The sequence below is a fragment of the Carettochelys insculpta genome, chromosome 16, assembly GCF_033958435.1.
Source record: "Carettochelys insculpta isolate YL-2023 chromosome 16, ASM3395843v1, whole genome shotgun sequence".
Classification (NCBI taxonomy): Eukaryota; Metazoa; Chordata; order Testudines; family Carettochelyidae; genus Carettochelys; species Carettochelys insculpta.
In genome coordinates, this window is record NC_134152.1 from 32,993,133 (window position 1) to 33,010,905 (window position 17,773).

Sequence of the window (17,773 nt, forward strand, 5' to 3'; positions counted from 1 at the left end):
CAGGGTTCACCTTACAGACGGCGCCCCCAGGAGGGAGGAGTGGGGCAGGACAGCCCAGTGGGCAGGGAACCGTGGGTGGGACTCAGGAAACCTGCGTTCTCATCTAATCTCTGCTGCAAGCGCCCGGTGCCTCAGTTTCCCTTCCCACCTGTGGGGCCGGCAGCCCTGCCTTGCTGCAGAGCTGGTCGGTGGGACTAAAGCCATCCAGGCAGGCAGGTGAGGGGAGGGTGCTGGGGTGGGGGACGGCAGGTGCCTAGTTCTGTAGTCGGGGATCATTACCCGGAGGTACAGAGCAGGGGAGCAACTCGCCCCTGGGCACACGGGATTTCCTGGCTCCACAAGATCACCCTGGTCTGTGCCCCGTTCCCCACTGGCTGTGCCCATGTGTCTGACACCCTGGACCTGCTCCAGGAGACCGGCTGCCAGCTGCTGTGTGCCAAGGCTGGGTACGGACGTGTGCGGTGCTGGTACTGCGTCCCTCCGTCCACTAGGCGTCACTAGCTCAGCTGCTCTCCCAGGCAGCAATGGAATCCCGGGGTGGACAGGGCATGCCCAGGGCATTCCCTGAGCCCCGTTCCGCTGACTGGTGGGGATGGGCTCAGTGGGGACAGAGATCACTGGTGGGGAACCCTCCCAGCTCCATCCCGTACAACGGGCCTGGCCTCAGCTCAGACCTGGGGGCCCTAGAATCCCAGACCAGCTCTGACAAACTCCCTGGGGCAAGAGCCCCCCCATGCCTCAGTTTCCCCCTGGGGGGCTCTTGGGCCAGTCAATCACTTGACTCATGCTGGCCTGCACGATGCTGCCGACTCTTTTTGCTGCCTGGCGAGGGAGTCCCAGCGCTGCGTCGTACGGGGCTGTCAGCACTGGCCAAGGAGCAGCCCTGGCCCTGCGCTGTTTGCACTCTAGGTTAGCCAGCTCCCAACATGCCTGACTCTAACCTATCCCCCCTGTGGTGCCCCCCATACAGCCCGGGGTCAGCGGCAGCTTTCTGTCACTGCTGGGCTAACAATCTAGCCAGCCCAGGTCGCCTGCTCATGCCCCGTCCTGGCTCTGTTGTGGCTCACGCCCTGCCCCTTTGACACACATATGAACACGTGAGCGCCAGCTCTTGCCTGCACGTGGCTGTTCAGCTGAGAACTGGCTGTGGCGGCAGGTTACCCCCATCGGGCTCCCATCCAGACCCGCGTCAGCTGCCACGAGCACCACCTCCTCCCACGGGCGCTGCACCCGGGAGGGGCTGGCAGGGCAGGGCCGGCTGACGTTGGCCTGAGGCTGAGCTGGGAACACGCACCCCCGGTGCCCATGTCCTGACTGGTCCCCACTTGTGTTCTGCGGCACAGGGCAGTGGCCGGCTGCACAGCCTTTAGTGCAGGGCTGTCTTGTCAGTATACGTCTATGTACAGCTCCGAGCACAGTTGGACCAGACCCCTAATCGGGATCAATAGATGCAGCTGCAGTGCAATCGTAGTCCCAGCTCCAGGGCCTCCAGCAGGCCTGGGGCAACATGCCAGGCAGAAGGGGCAGGGAGGGGAGGGGAGAAAAGCCAAGGGATGAAATAAACGTGCCTGTCAATGACAGATCCCAGTCAGCTCCTGGTTTTGAGTGGTTCCCCTGAGCCAGCTCTGGGTGTCACTCTGAGCCACGGCCTCCCCAGCAAGCCCAAGCCAAGCCCTGGGGGCGGCCTGCTCCCCTGGGGGAGGTGGAGACCCAGTGCTGCGCCTGGGGCCCGGCTCTGCTGTGACGGGTTCTCGGGGGCCTGTCTCTCGAAGGGATCGCCAAGGCCTGTGAGCTGAACCTCCGGAAGACCTTTCAGTTCGGCGGGCGGCGGTACTTTCCCAGCAGCATGGAGCTCAAAGCCATGGTGGTGAGTCCTGAGATGAGGCGGGGGCCCCGGCGTGTGCCAGGTGGGCCCATGGGGAGAAGGCTCTGTGTGGGGCTAGCCTGGCAGGGGACCGTATCCCTTGAGCGCCACAGGCCGAGTTCCCCCAGGGGCTCCCCTGCTGTTGCTGCTTGTCTGTGCCGGGCCGCATGCAGGGAGGGTTGGACAGGCTGGGTGGGCGGCGATGGCCAGGACATGTTACCCTGATGCCTGCGGTAGGGCTGAGGTGTGGAGAGCCAAGTCCCAGGGCTGATACTGACAGGAGCTCGCAAGGGTGAGTCCCTGATCGGCCTGACTTCCCTCTGCCACTGGCCACAGCCAGAGCTGGGGGGTGTTCAGCCCATCTGCACATCAGGCCAGGCTTTCCCCAAGGGGCTGGCAACCTGAGGCCCATTAGCCGGGAAGTGCTGAGCGCCTGCCCCTTGGGAAAGGGGGCTGGGCACCCCTGCAGAGCATGGGCTCCCGAGTGCGTGGTGAGAACAGCCTGCAGCACTGCTGGCCTCCCTGTGTGTTGTGAGCGCCGCCTGGCCGCGCAGGGCAGGACGCAGGGTGCAGCAGCCAGACTGAGCACGTGGGGAGTCCGCCCGGCAGCAGGGGATCCCCTGCAGAAACCTCGCTGGCCCCGGCGGGACACTCACCTGGCCTGTGGAGCCCTGGAGCCCTGCCCGCCTCTCTGTGCTTTGCCCCCAGGCCGGGCGGAGTGCGAAGCGCCAGCTGGTTCTCCTGCCAGGAGGGATCGAGAGGCACCTGAAGATCAAAACGTGCTCGGTGCGTGAGCGCAGGAGCCCAGCGCTGCCCACAGCCGCCCACTGCCGCCTGGGCAGCGAGGGAGGTTCCTGCGTGACTCCCGTACCCGGGGCAGCGAGAGCACTGAACGGAGCTGAGCGCGGCACGGCCCAGGGGGACTGGGGGAAAGGCCTGGCTTCCAGCTGGGTCCCTCCCTACCAGTGCATGGTGCAATCCAGCTGCGTGGCTGCAGCGCCCGACAGCTGCCCCTCCTGTGCAGCAGCAATGTGGGGGGAGCACGTCTGGGCGATTGGTATCGCCTCCAGCTGGGCCCAGGCTCCAAAGGGCAGCACTGGAGCTCACAGGAGCCCTCGGCTCAGGGGGCAGCAGGGCCCAGAGGCTGAGGAGTGGGGCTGGTTTTTAGGGGTTGCCCAGAGTGGGGCGTTTTCTTGGCGCCTGGGTTAACCTGAGGGGGCTGGCGCCTGCCCACCCCACAAAGGCCTGTTCGGGTTCTTCTCAGGCTGCAGAGCTCTCACCTGCCAGCAGCAGAGACCCACCCCATGGGACGCCAGCCCAGCCCAGCCCTGCCCCGGGCAAAGCCCCCAGATGCCTGGGCACGTCTCTGAACCCATCAGGGCTCCCCTGCTGCTCCTCTTCGGGGCCTGCCCCTGCGTGCTGCGTGCCCAGTGTCTGTCCGGATCAGACCTCCCAGGGTTTGAAGGCGAGTCGCTGCAGGAGGTCCCACTTGCGGTGCTGGGCAGAGCCCGTGGGAGGTGGGGGGACACAGGCCCACCCTGGACCCTCCTTCCCAGCCGCTGTGGAGCTCAGCGGGCGCTTGGTCCCACTCTCTAGGTGGCGCAGGACGTGATCGAGGAGATATGCTACGAAATGGGGCTGCATCAGCCCGAGGCCCTGGACGAATATGTCGTCTTCGCCGTTACCAGGGGAGGTGAGCGTCAGGAGCAAGGGGGGAGGTCTCCACTTTCTCTCCATCCCTCCCCACACTCCGGCCCAGCACCAGCCTGCCTTTAGCATTCCAATATTCCCTGCCCGGGGACAGGCGGCCTGAGCTGAGCAGCATCTGGCTTCCTCGGGTCTCAGATGCGTTGCTGAGGGACTTCCTGGCTGACCCCATTTCCGTGGCTGCCAGCCATGGACAGCAGCCTCCTGGCTCTGAGTGCTGCCGGCCCCCTCCACCCCCCCAGAGGAGCAATGGTACGCCCCATTGTTTGCCTGGAGATGCTGCCCCACTACGAGAGCAGAATTGAAGTCCCCTACCGCCAGTAAACGCTGGAGAGCGATTCACTGCCTCACCCTGTTTGTCGCTGTCTGGAAATCCCAGCTGACCCGCTATGCTGCGAGCCGTGTAAACAGCCGCGGCCCTGACAGGCCTTTCCCTACAGAGCTGACGGCGTAAACCAGCACAGGGTGGGAGGGGAAACTGAGGCACAGAGCGAGCAAGGGACTTGCCCGCTGCCCTTCAGCAGGTCAGCTAGGACTAGCTGCCAGGCCTACAGAGTCCTAGGGCAGTGCTCTGCCCACTGCACCACACTACTGCCTGGTCTGCCGTGGATGAAAAGACGAACATTGGAGGCTTTTGCAGCTGGGTAAACCCCACTCAGCTTCTCCGTGCTGGCTCAGCAGTGCTGCTTCTTGCCTAATGAACAGGGCCCTAGCACATCCACCGCCCTGAAAAATGCATCCATAAAATCTGTGAACTCTGGTTTTTTGTGTGCTTTTACCCTTCAGTAAACAGATTTCAAGGGGCAGAACACGCATTTCTCAAATTGGGAGTCCTGACCCAAAAGGGAGTTGCGGGGTGGTGAGGGGAGCGTCACAGGGTTATTTTATGGGGCTACGATATTGCCACCCTTATTTTTGCCCTGCCTTTGGAGAAGGGTGGCTGCTAACTGAGGGCCCAGCTCTGCGAGCAGCAGTGCAGATGGAAAGGAGGCAATACCCTACCGTACCGTCCGTACGTCTGTGCTGCTGCTCCTGCTGCTGGCTCTGCCTTCAGAGCTGGGCTCCCGTCCATCAGCCGCTGCTCTCCAGCTGCCCAGCTCTGAAGGCAGTATCGTCAACAGCAACGCAGAAGTAAGGAGAGCAGTACCGCAACCCCGCCTCCAACCCTCCCAGACTCCCTGTATTTACAACAGGTGAAGTTTGCGATTGAAAGTGCTGAAATCATGAAATTTACCATTTTTAAAATCCTCCGACCAGGAAATTGACCAGAATGGGCCACAAATATGGGTATCCAGCTGCAAAGTTAAACTGCTGCCCTAGGTGACTGCTTGGGGAGGCCTGGGCTGGAGTGCTTGTGAGGGAGGTTTTTGCCTTGACACTGTCCAGTTAAGTCCTGTTTCCCGCTCCCCCTACCCCCGGAGGCCTAGCCTGTGTGACGTGCATTCCCGGCCAGCTTGGAAACCTTCCCTGGAAGTTCCTTGCCTCCTGCAGAAGGGGTGAACCGACCCACAGAGCCATTTCTGGGCCAGGCAGGCATCTGTGGTCATTCACTCCTGACAGCCAGCGGCAGCCTGGCAGCGGGAGGGCGAGGCAATCACCGGTCGATCCAGTGACCAGTGAGCCTCCCTGGCACCAACAATGCCTGTGGGGAGCGTGGTCCTAGAACACCCCTTTCTGGGCAACCTCGGGCAGGGCCAGGCCGCTCCAGGCGGTGGGGCTGCAGATAGAGAGGCTGGAACACGTTGCTGGGAGGAGGAAGGCGCCTGAGAGCTGAGGATTGGCCTCTCCTTTTTGCTGAGCTACTGAAAAGGCAGGAAATTGCTCACGGCACTTCCTGGGGACCAGCTCCCACTTTCCTGTCTCTGCCTCTCCACAGTTCCCCACAGCCCGGTCAGCTCGGCTCGGCACTGGCCTGGTCAATGTATGTGTGGGGCGGGGGGGCGTGTAATAGGACTGTGTGGACGGGCCTGGGACATCCCGGAAATAACCTCTCCGAGTCACATCCTGCTTTCTGGGAAAGCACCACATGGCCCGAGGAATGTCACCCGCCTTCTGAGCCCCCTACAGCCCACTCCTCCCCTGCCTCTGGGTCTCCTGGGGCTAGCGCTAGCTGACAGCTCAGGGATTCCTGCTCGAAAACACGGCCCCAGGGATCTGAATGTAGCGTCTGCCCACCTCCTCTGACCCTGGCCGCGGGGCCGTGCTGTGGAAGGGGCCACAGACACCAGCTCGTGTGATCTAGCCATGGCCCAGCCTCCGACTTGTTCTGTGACCTGGGGCAAAGCACTTAACTGCCCCTGCCTCACTTTCCCCACCTGTAGAATGGGGTCATGAGCCCCACGTTCATCTACCTGCTCTCCTGAACTCTGGGATTCGAACGTGCTCCCAGGAGTTCCGCGGACGAGTCCACGTGTCCCGAAGCCTGGTGTTGTTAGAGCCAACCTGCGCAAGGCAATGCGGAGGCTGTAAAGAAAGCCTGAACTTTAAGCCAGAGGGTTTTAAGGGGAGGGATCAGCCTGGTGCATCTCAGAACGATCAGGAATGGTCAGCCGTCTCCACCTGTTTCTGGCAGATGGCTGAGGCTCAGTCTAGACGTAAAACTTACTCTAGTGTAGCCATGACTCAAACCGGTGCCGACCCCACACTGCAGCCATCTCCACCTCCAGTGTAGACTTTGCTCTGCTGCCACAGCTAATGGCCAGGGCAGGCGTGTCCCAGCGCTGGCAGACAAGCTTCTCTCGGCGTGTGCTGCCCCTTTGCATAGGGGCCTGGGCAGCCAAGGTGTGCCAACGGCCCTATGCCGGCCTAGGCTCTGTCCGGTAGACACAATCTCACGCTCCCTGTAAGCTGAGGGCTTGGGTGGCCGCGCAGGAGAGCTTCAGGTGCCACCCAGCTGATCAGCAGAGTTTCCACAGCCGGCAGCCCTGCGTGCGTGTTGGCAGTGCACAACTGCACATGCCTCAGTGCACGTAACAAAATTTATTCTGCAGGTGGATGGAAGCAAATAAAGGGAGCAGACTGATAGGGGCTGACAGCTTTCTCTGCTTAAGTGGGACAGGCCGGGAGGGTGGATGCTAACCACCACCCAATATCTCTCTGCTCTGCATACACCATCCAGCTCTCCAGCCATCCCTAGAGTCTTGCGGGGAGACAGCCTGGATTTCCCTGTCAGCCCTTATCCTGCTCCATCATAAAGGAACAAAGCCAGAGAAGCCCGACAGGCTGGCCCTTGGCCAGTGACCTTTAAAATCAGAGTGGATTGACCCTTTCCCCACGTCCCCCCTAGGCCAGAGCGTCCGCCCTGTGAGCAGACGGGAGTACATCCTCGACGTGGTCACAGAGATGGATCAAGTGGACAGCAGCTTCGTGTTCTGGTACCGGCGTGTCATCTGGGCCCAGCCACTGAAATTTGACAACGAGCTCTACGTCACCATGCACTATAACCAGGTAGCAGCTCACACCAGCGGGGGTGGACGGTCCCTTGGTTTAGATTAAGGCAAACCTGTTTCTCCTCCTCTCTTCCCTGGAGTACGGGCCCAGGGAGCATCCCGGGGGCCACTTTTCAAGCACCTGACCTCACGCGGTTGTCACAGATCCCTCCGGCAGCCCTTTCTGGCAGAGCCGGGGGACTACCCTGGTGTCCAGCAGCCAGGTAATTAGCTGCCGTCTGCCCACACGTCCCCCGGAGCTCCCGTTTCACACCTATGCAGATGACACCGAAACACACGGTGGAGAGAACATTAGGAAGGCTGCAGAGCCAAGCAGTGAACGATGGCATGATGGATTGCGAGTACCTGTTTGCAAGCGGCTTTCCGCCACCTTGGGCTCACACCTTCGCAGACGGTCTTTCCTGAGGGGCTCACAGCCTGTTTTTGACACAGGACACAGCCTCACTCCATGCACAGGGTGGAGGCTTTTCACTTCGTGAGCAGCTAGCCCAAAGTTCAGTTCCTCCTTGTTGTTCAGAGGGTGACCATCGGCCTTAGCTGCTGCACACGCTGCAAGCCCAGCTCTGGAGACACAATTGTTCATTTCCTCCCAGGCTGTTCTCTGACACTCGTCTCTGTAGTAGCCAGTCGCTTTGTAGGCGGTGGTGGCTTTATCTTCACAATATCCCTGGGATGAGGGGGTGGGATTATCCCCATTTTACAGCCGGGGAATTGAGGCACAAGAGAGATTAAGGTAAAAAAATGTTCATCGTTTTGGGTGCCCCATTTGAGACACTTAAACCCCGTTTTTTCAGGGTCCTTAGAGCTGGGTGTTGAAAGCCCAGTGCCTAGTGCCTTCAGCTGCAGCCGTGAACACTCAGCACACCTGCACATCAGGCCCCGGGGTGTCAAGTTGAGGAGCCAGAAAATGAACATCCCATCAGTGACCACTTCTGAAAAGTTTGGGTTAAGGGAGTTACCCAGAATCACAAAGAAAACCAGTGGCAGGGGTGGGGGTAGAATCCAGTTCTCCAAAGCAGCTTTCAGGGACCTTAGCTGTGAGATCCCCCCCTTCTCTTCCTGCAGTCCCCTGCCCTGGTCACTACAGCCCTTTTCGCTTCTGCGGCAAATACATCCAGGTCCGACAGACAGCAGCCTCCGTCATTACACAACTCTGACTCGTCCCCAGAGCAGCTCCGTCCTGGGCATTGAATGAGGCCTGTGGAAAGGAAAAGCTGTGATCCTGTGATTAGACTGTATCATACAGTGAATGTACAAGGGGGGTCACGTTAAGGTTGAAAGGCGTCCTTAATGCTGGCACTTTCTCTTTTTTTTCCAAGAGCTTATTAGTCTTTTATTTTATAACTGGTGCTTGGCATGGATTTGTTTAGGTGCTTATTCTGGCATTCTGTACCTTGCATGCTCGGCAGCCTTAGCAATGTTCTCTGAATGTCGTAGATGGTGTGTGATTTCCTCAGTTTATTGGCAAGCAAAAATGCCCCTAAAACCAGCAAGTCCATCACGTGGCATCGTATTGCCACCCATGTTGGTCATCGGCAGGGTTGGAACCTTTAGCTCCATCACCCAGACCTCTGCCGTGTGAGTTAATGGAGTTACTAGCGTGCAGCAGGAGTAGGTTGTCATCTTGTGCGTGGTCCAGCAATGGGGCAGGAAGGGGGAGGGGCTGGGACTCTGAGCCAGAGAGTTTCATGGATATTTGCTGACAGTAGAAGAATGGTGACATCTTGGGTCCTGTTGCAGCCTGTGGGGAGACGGAGGTGTTCTGTGGGGCACAGCCTGTGTACCTATTTCCCTCAAGCTAGACTCCTGGTCTCCTTCGCCTGGCCCTTCCTTCGGGAGTGTGGTGAGCAAGGTGCACTCTGCTCTGCACCGATTAGGCCTCAGTTGGAGTCTTGTGTCCAGTTCTGGGCACCACATTCCAAGAAGGATGTGCAGAAATTGGAGAAGGTCCAGAGAAGAGCAACAAGAATGATGGAAGGTCTAGAGAACATGAGCTGCAAGGGACGACTGGAAGAACTGGGCTTGTTTACTTTAGAAAAGAGAAGACTGAGGGGGACGGGATAATGGTTTACAAGTACCTAAAAGAGGGTTACAAGGAAGAGGGAGAAAACTTGTTGTTCTTGGCCTCTGAGGATGGACAAGGAGCAATGGGCTTAAACTGCAGCCAGGGAAGTTTTTAGGTTGGCCATTAGGAAAAAATTCCTCACTGTCAGGTTGGTTAAACACTGGAATAAATTGCCTAGGGAGGCTGTGGCATCTCTGTCACTGGAGATATTTCAGAGCAGGTTAGAGAGACGTCCATCGGGGATGGTCTGGATGGTGCTTGGTCCTGCCATGAGAGCAGGGGGCTGGACTTAATGGCCTTTCGGGGTCCCTGCCAGTTCTTGAGTTCTATATGATTCCCCATCCCAGTGTCTTTGCCCAGCCAGCCCCACAATTCCCCCTGACCCCTGCACATCTCAGTGCCTCCCTCCCTGGCGCGCCCTGACTCTTCTACATGGGCGTTTTGCGGAGGGGCTCTGCGGGTGGGGGCGCGTGTGCAGTGGAAGATCAGGGTGCTGGGCCGTGTGGCTCGCCAGGCAGGCCCTGCAGCCTGCGCTTCTCTCGGAGGGCCACGGGGGGGGGCGTTGTGCCATGGCTCTCGCTGGGGCATCTGACTGGCTGCATGCATGTGCGCGCATTCACCCCGCTGTGTGCAGTCCCTGGGCACGTCCCACACAGCTCTCCCTTCACCCTGCTGAGAGGGGCTGCTGGAGCCCTGCCTGGGCTGCTCTGTCCCTTCTTTCAGGTCCTGCCTGATTACCTCAAGGGGCTCTTCAGCGTCCTGCCTGCCCAGAAGCCCAGCGAACAGCAGTGCCAGCAGGTCTGCAAGCTGGCAGCCCTCCAGCACCGAGCCAAGGACAACCTCCACCTGCCCGTCGTGTAGGTACCCTGGGCATGGCGGTGCCTGCCATAGCTTGTGGCCCGCCCTGGTGCAGTCACACCTCGGGGAGGAAGGAGCCGTGACTAGGGGCTGGAGCAGAGAAGCCAGAGCCCCTGGGATCTGTTGCACACTTTACCACTTCTCCTTGGGTGACCTTGGGGGGATCACTGAGCCTCTCCCTGCCTAATATTGTCGCACTGTAAAACTTGGGATCCCTGGTCGCAGGGGCCACTTAAGTCCTCGTGTCTTATTGAGTGGAGTGTATAGCTGCCCCGGGGCCAGGTCCTGCAATCAGAGCCGCGCTGCCATCAGCGAGATTCCCACCGGGGCGGCCTGGCCGCTCAGCTTGCAGGACCTAGGCTGAGGTCTGTGACATATTCGCACTGAACTCCGTATAGATGGACTCAACTCCAGGGGCCAAGCGGCAGGATCCTGCAGGGAGATGCAGAGCTGTTCTGTTGCCTCTCCCCGGCGGGTCTCATAGTGCCACCCAGGAGCAGAGCTGCTCGGACGCCAGGGACAGGGGCAGCAGGGCTGGCGTCCTGCAGGCGAGACACTCCTCAGCCTGCCCACGGAGGAGGCCCCAGCCCCTCCAAGGGTTTTGCCTGGGGTTGACCTGGGGTGCAAAAGCTACAGGTGGGTGCCAGTCTGCAGGACAGGGCCTGCCCCCTCCCTCCGTAGGGTTCTGTACCCAACGGCGGCAGAGCTCCAGGGAGGGGGTCTGGCTGGACCTGGGGAACATACTGCATGAGGCGTGGGGGGGCCCCACTGGCAGTGCACGAGGAGGGTGCAGGGAGGAGGGACTCCCCACCTCAGCAGGACCTGCAGGTGGGGGCCCCGCTCAGGACTGAGCCCCAGGGGGGTCTTTGTTCTCCTCCCCCTGGGCTCTCGCTGCCCCAGCGCTCAGCTCCCCTCTGAGCGGGGTGGCGGTCGGTGGCTGCCCTGCGGCATGGGTGGGGCCATTTGCCTGGGGCTGGCTGCCAGCTTTCCCTGTGTCTCTCCCCACCCAGCCACGAGGTGCAGGGCTACATCCCCCCCCAGATCTGCCGGGCGCTGAAGCCTTCGACGTGGCTCAACATGGTGCTGCAGCACGTGCCACAGGTCCAGGCCTTGAGCGCCCACCAGGCCAGAGCTCAGTTCCTAGGTGAGCTACCCCTCTGGTGGGCCTGGGAGCGGCCACACCTGGGTGAGCCGCTGCTGGGAGCGTCTGTTCCCGGGAACAGGGTCGAAGGTGGGGCAGCAACAGCTGAGACGGGCCCTGGCAGTGGGGGCCCAGCAACAGACACGTGTCCTCTCCAGGACCCAGCTCCCCCATGCCATGGCTGGGCCTCTGCGGGGTGGGCTCTGGGGAGGTCTTGGCAGTGCCCCCCCGCCAGCCCTCTCTCCCCAGGGTGCCCTGGTTTCCGGTCATTCCTCAACGATGCAAAATGTCGCTCCCCACGCCGGTTCCCAGGCTGGGGGCAGCGGGCGAGGGGGCAGCTGGAGGGGCTGGGGCTCTGGAAGAGGCAGTGTGTCTGTGTGGGGCACAGGCATGCCGAGTGGGGGGGAGTTCGCAGCCCCCGTACCAGGCAGCTCTCCAGCTCTGCAGCAGCTTTCCTGGCGAGGAGCCGAAGGGCGGAAATCCCCTGGCATGGGCTGCCCACCCCAGAGGCAGACTAAAGCACCTGCTCAGCTGGTCTGATTCCAGCCCACGCGGAGGTTCCCAGGCTGCCCGCCCCAAGGACCCAACACGTGGCCCGGGCCGGGCTGGGGTCACTGCTGGCCTGGCAGCAGAAAGCACAGCGTTCCCCTCCACTGGGTGTGGGAAACCCCAGGGGGCGGGGCTGTTCAATGGGGGCAGGGCCAGAGCAGCTGCGGGCTGTGATGCCGCTTCCCCCAGCAGGGCGGCAGGACCTCATGCCGCCCCCTGCTGGGCAGTGGCAGTACTACTGCCTGCCTCAGTGGGCGAGATCTCCGTGTCCCGGAGGGGCCCCCCTTTTCCCCTGGGGCTGTGTCCCAGCCGATCGCTCAGGCTCAGGCTCAGGCTCAGGCTCAAGGTGGCCCTGGCAGGTCCCTGCCCCCACTGACTGAGTCCTCTCGGCAGGGCTCCTGAGCGCCTTCCCCATGTTCGGCTCCTCCTTCTTCTACATCCTGAGCTGCAGCAGCAACGCCATCGTCTCACCGTGCATCCTGGCCGTCAACCAGAATGGCCTCAACTTCCTCAACAAGGACACCCACGTAGGTGGGGGAGCAGCCGGCCACCCCTCCCTGGTTCCTCCAGGGTGACGCGCAGGGCACAGTGGCCGCCAGCGTGCTAGACATGTGAGCTGGTTCTGGCCCCGAGAACGACCCGCCAGTGGGTGGGCGCCAGGAGAGCTCCCGGGGCATGCAAAGAGCTGAACTGCCCCTGCAAATTGGGGCAAGGATCGCTGCCCAGCGTGCCCTGTAAGCTGAGGGCTTGGGCAGCCGCCCAGGAGAGATTCAGGGCCTGCCCAGTGGGTTAGCAGAGCGCCGACAGCCATGATGTGTTTCTAGGGGTGGTGCACAGCCTCACACACCTTGGTGCACAGAACAAAATTTATTCTGCCCCCTGGGTGGAAAAAATTCGAGGGAACCCTGCTGCTGCCCCCTCCGAAAGGGGCCCACGTGGGGGGGTGGGAGCACGTCAGCCTGACCATTGCCTGCCGGGGTGAGCTCTGCCTGGGAGGGCTGGATCCAAGAGTGGAACCCATGGCCACTGGCATGGGGTGCATTGGGAGGCGGGGGGGTGTGCCCTAGTGCTCAGAGGCTTCCCAGCAGCCAGGATGTTTTGGATCAGGCCATCGAAACTGCGCAGCGCCCACGACTTGGGAGTCACTGGCAGTGTGAAAGCACCACATTGTGCTGTGGGGGACCGAGGGGTGTTCCCTGGCAGCCCCATCGCAGAGAGCCCCTCTCCCTGGGCTCAGCCTGGTGCCTCACATGGCAGCGACCCACATGTTAGACCCCCAGCGCCTCTCCTCTGTCACACACCAGACTCAGGGGGTGGGTGCGGCCCTGGGCTATGGGGCTAACTCCTGTGGCCCAGAGCGGGGGGATGTTCTGTACCACCAGTGTCCCCTGTAAGCTGGGTGCTCATGCAGCCACCTGGGAGACATTCCAACGCCGCCCCGCTGCCAAGCAGAGCGGCACGGCTGGGTTTTTGTTCCCACTGAGAGTGCACATTGGCTAAGGCCTTGGTGCACAGAACACGTTTTATTCCACACGTGGATGGAAGCGATTAGCAGCAACACTGGTGCGGGTCCCCAGCACTTTTGCTATGACTAATGTTGATGACGTAGTGAAGGGGCCCAAGGCCGGACCAGCTTGTGCTCCCCCATCCCTCTGTCTGTGTCCATCCAATGTCTCCTGTGATTGGCAGCTCTTTGGGGCGAGGGCCGCCCTGTTCTAGGTTTGTACAGCACCTGGCACACCACCGCCCTGGTCTGTGACTCCAGCTCCTCAGCACGACTGCAATGACACATGGCCCTAGTGGGCAGGCTGGGATGAGCTGGTAGGAAGGAGCTCATAGGCTGCACTTTGGGGGCGTGTCCCTAGAGGAGGCGTGTCTAACGGAGCTGCCCTTCCACCCCCAGGAGCCGAGTGCGACGTTCGCACTGAGGGAGATCCAGTCCGTGAGGACCCAGCGGCCCACGGCTGGCTCCAGCTACCCCTACGTGGAGCTCATGCTGGGAGACTTGATGTCACAGAGGGTGACACAGCTGCAGCTGGAGCAGGTACGGAGGGCAGACAAGCAGCCCCCACCCGCGCCTTAGCCCTGTCTCCATCCAGTGGTGATCCAGGACGTGGTTAGGGGGACGGGAGGGCCACAGCAAAGGCTCCCGGGTGTTATCGTCCCCCCGGAACCAGTGACTCCCGTGTGTTCTGCCCCTGGGGATCTGGGGGTTGAAGAGCATGTCCCTTCCTTGCTGGGGCCCTACACCCCAGCCGTGGGGCTGGAGAGATGCAGCCCCGCCGGCCTGGGGCCCTCTGCAGGGAGCAAGCTGCCAAGAGCCCACGTGGTCAATGCTCCCTGAGAACAGCTCTGCAAGGCCCTTCCCACACACCATGGGCTAGGGAGGGGCTGGAGGACCCTCGACTTCATGCCTCCCAGCCGGTCCCCTCCCTCTGGAGGGCGTGCACCTCTCTGGCTGCCTTCCAGAGTGAGGCAACGTCCTCTCCCCCATGTGCCAGATGGTGCCTGTGGTCGTCCTGAGCTCCATGTGGCCTGGGAAGGGGAGAGCCCAGCAGGGGCAACCCGTCCCTCTCTTAGTCCCCCCATGAGGCACCAGCGAAGGGAGCGATGTCCGTTAAGCTCGCATGGGCCCTTCCCACCAATGCCCTGGGCTACAGAGGGCCTGTACACAAGACATGGGAGCCCTCCTGGTCCCCCTACTACAGCACAGCAAAGACTCCAGAGTCCCTTGCCAGCAGGCTGGGGGCGCACAAAGCCCCACCGGGGCGAGGCCCAGGGCGGGGAGGTATCGCACACAGCCAGGGTGTGTGTTTCTCAGGACAGTCCCTCCCCAAGAACACACCCTCTCTCCCAGCCTGTCTTCCATCCCCTTTACCCTCGCTTCTCTCCCTGCTGTCGCCTGGCGTCTCCACCCGGCCTCTGCAGCAAACCCTTCGGGCAGGCAGTAGCTGATGCCTCCCAGGAGCAATGCTGGTGTGGGTTGTGTCTGAGGAAGGTGCAGTAAATCCAGCCCCAGCCCCAGCCAGTTTCTTCTGGGATCACCACGTAGCTTGTACCACATCAGCCTAGAAAGAGACAGGGCTTCAGACGAGCTAGGCGTGCTCCTGTGCAAGGCAGGCAGGTCTGCTTGTGCAGGGCCTGGTCACTCCCCCCTGTAAACTAAGCACAGGGTGGCTTTTTCCCTGCCCAACTCACTTGAACAAACAGCACACGGAGGCAGCTGCTTGGCTACAGGGGAATCCAAACGAGAGCCGCTCAGGAGTGCGTCTGTGCTGCAGACAGCGGTATGAGGGCAGCCAGCTAGATGCACCCACGTTCCCTGCGGTCAGAGTCTGCTTGTGTAACAACCACAGGGACGCTGGCGTAGTACCCAGGGGCGCTGAGCCCTCCTACTAGGGTGAGTGAAGTCTCTGCTCTACAGCCCTGGCTGAGAGCCAGCTGGCCTTTAGCTCGTGCGGCAGAGCACAAGGCTCTAGTGCCTCGGATCGTAGGTGCGATCCCTAGTGCTAGCAACCCAGGTCCATCAGCATCAGCATGGGTGACCTGCTCGAGTATCCACCCACTGCTGCTGTACAGCTCAAGCTGCTGCCACGTCGCTGCTGGTGTTACTCCAGCTGCTAGATTAAAGCTATCTCAGTATGTCTTCTCCGGACCCGACTGCCCTACTGATGCGTCCTCTGAATTAACTCCAGTGAAAGCCTGGTTCCACCCTGTCAGGTGTCCAGCTGGCCCAGCAGTGACCAAAGTCTAAGGTACCTCTTGCCCGCTCCTTGTAACGGCACCCTGAGACCGGAGTGGATCATCTACAGGGTTTTACTGCTGGCAGACTCCGGCAAGGAGCCATTTCTCCTCACCTCTCAGGATGCAGAGGGAAGGTGGCCCCCGGGTTTAAAGCCCAGGAGAACCACAGCTCATGATTACCCCTTTCTGGCTCGCTGCCAGCAGCGGGGCTGAGCAGTGTCCCTGCTTGTGCCAGGGAGGTGTTGTACAAGCGGGGGGGGGCAGTTTTCAGCTTGTTGGCACTGGTAGCCAGCCTGCGGGGTGGTAGGAGGGATGCTCTGGGGCTACCCAACATGACGGGTGGGGTCTTGGGCAAAAGGACATCCAGGGCTGCGCCAGGCACCAGGCCAGCACACGAGGGCGTTTTGTGGGCATTGCAGTGAAGTGCCAGGGAGGGCCCCCAGCAGACCAGGCACGAGAGCAGGACTAGAAGAGAAGCGGAGGAGCAGCAGACCGGGGTGCGAGTTACCCTCACAGGCTGCAGGACCTTTGCACCCAGTGCCAGTGAGCCGTAGGCATGGGTGGTGCTCAGTACCTGGTAGGGGGTTGCTCAGCAGTGCTCAGAATGGAGCCTTGGGAGTCCGGGGAGGTGCAGGCAGGCCCCATTTCATTCCTGTGCAGCCAAAGGCAGCAGAGCCCACGCTCGGGGCGCAGGCACTCGGGTGCACGACCAAGGCTGGGCATTCGGCTTTGGGAGAACAGCTGCTGTCGGACAGGCTGGCGGCAGCCCAGGTTCACCCCAGGGCGCGATCCACTCTGAGTCCCGCTGGGGCTGGGGGAGCGAACACTTGCAGGGGACGTAGCCCAGCATTTAAACTCGGAACACGCTGTTGTGCTTCCTTCCCTCTTCAGGGCCTGGAGTTGTGTCGTGTGATCGGCACCCACGTGGAGAGCCTCCTGTGCGCTCGTGAGAAGAGACTTACCCTCCCTCCCAGTGAGATCACGCTGCTCTGAGCAGGCAGGTTACATGCACGTGCCCGAAACGCCACTGGAGCAAAAGCCAGGCTGGAGATAAGCAAATCTCCCGGGGACGGGGAGAGACACCAGAGACTAAATATAGACACTGATGGGGCAGATTCCCAGCTGGTTCCGGTCAGCGTAGCCCCACTGGTATGGGGCTGGTAGAAACCTGCTGTGGGGTAGGTCAGGGAGGCACAGACACCTGTGAGGTCTGAGGAGGTCTGAGCATGGGGAACGCAGTCTGGCCAGTGAACTGGGGAACACAGATGCCTTAATTTATATTTCATAACTGCCCTCCTGGACAAAGGTTGTGCCCTTTTCCCCGAATCAGGGGTATCCAAACTGTTATTTTAATAGCACCATATTATCGGCTTGTCCCTGAACAGGCCACATCCCTCTCTGCACATCTGTTTGTAGCCAGGACCTGGCAGGATTGCTGCTCACACGCTGCAAACACCAGCTGCCTTTTCTTTGTCTGCTCCTGTTTTTTGCTCTTGTTTGTCCTGTGATCTAAGCCTTATTTTTATAAATGGAATTAGCGCCTGCCTTTGTCCCCTGCTCCGTGCTCGCCTTGTAAACGGCTTCCCGTTTTTGTAACGTTTTGCACTCCACGTTCCTTTGACATTTGATTTTTGTTTCAAAGTTGGGCAAAATTAAAAATTCCTTCCAAGTCAATCAGATGTGCTGCCTTGTGCTGGGGAACAAACCGGTTTCTCTCTCCTGACGCTGGGATCTATGGAGCGTTTAGAGCGCAGGTTGCAATCCAGTTTCACCCGAGCACCAGTTAACACCAGTGTAAATGCTACTTCAGTGGTTGGCACCCTTGCCGGCGGTTGCTGACCACTGAAGTAGCAAGAGCAGCAAACGAGCTGATTTTCATGGGCACATGAGGCAGGAGCGCAACCCCACCCGACCTCCCCCGCGCAGCCGGGAGCTGGCTCAAAGCCAGGCCACCTGTGGATTAACAAAAGACCGGCTAATGCTACCAACCACCCCCTAACCAGTAAAGCTCCACATCTTTATTTATTAACGAAGCTGCTGTCAGTAGGACTATTAGTGACTTTTAAAAGGCTCACCAGCCCTCGGACCGTGCACAGAGGCCAAAAGGTCACATTTCAGCCCTCTGCCTCGGAACGGTTGCTGACCCAGACAGCTACTCTAACTGCCTCCCAAGCATCTGTGGCAGGACACACGTGTTTACGGTTTACCTTAGGCTGTGCCCTAAAACCGAGGTGTGACATGACTGGCCTCATATTTACAAGTGGGCCAATGAATTGGCCGTCAGTTAACTTGCGCTACGAGAGACTCCCACGGCGAGTCTAGGTTAGCCTCGCAGAACGGTGGCGCACTCAGTGGTCATATTTGTACTCAGGTGCTGGTGAAATTCGGGGTTTGCG

At 60.5% G+C, this 17,773-nt stretch overlaps 1 protein-coding gene across 1 annotated transcript in view; it reads left to right on the forward strand.

Moving 5' to 3' along the window:
• Positions 1–16,370, forward strand: part of MYO15A (myosin XVA) — an 89,269-nt gene extending 72,899 nt beyond the window's left edge. The window contains exons 56-64 of the mRNA XM_075011113.1: positions 1,773–1,867; positions 2,573–2,650; positions 3,461–3,557; positions 6,858–7,018; positions 9,809–9,942; positions 10,954–11,087; positions 12,027–12,160; positions 13,537–13,677; positions 16,269–16,370. Of these exons, the coding sequence (XP_074867214.1) occupies positions 1,773–1,867; positions 2,573–2,650; positions 3,461–3,557; positions 6,858–7,018; positions 9,809–9,942; positions 10,954–11,087; positions 12,027–12,160; positions 13,537–13,677; positions 16,269–16,370 (1,076 nt within the window). The remainder of the gene's footprint in view (positions 1–1,772; positions 1,868–2,572; positions 2,651–3,460; positions 3,558–6,857; positions 7,019–9,808; positions 9,943–10,953; positions 11,088–12,026; positions 12,161–13,536; positions 13,678–16,268) is intronic.
• Positions 16,371–17,773: the final 1,403 nt, after the last annotated feature.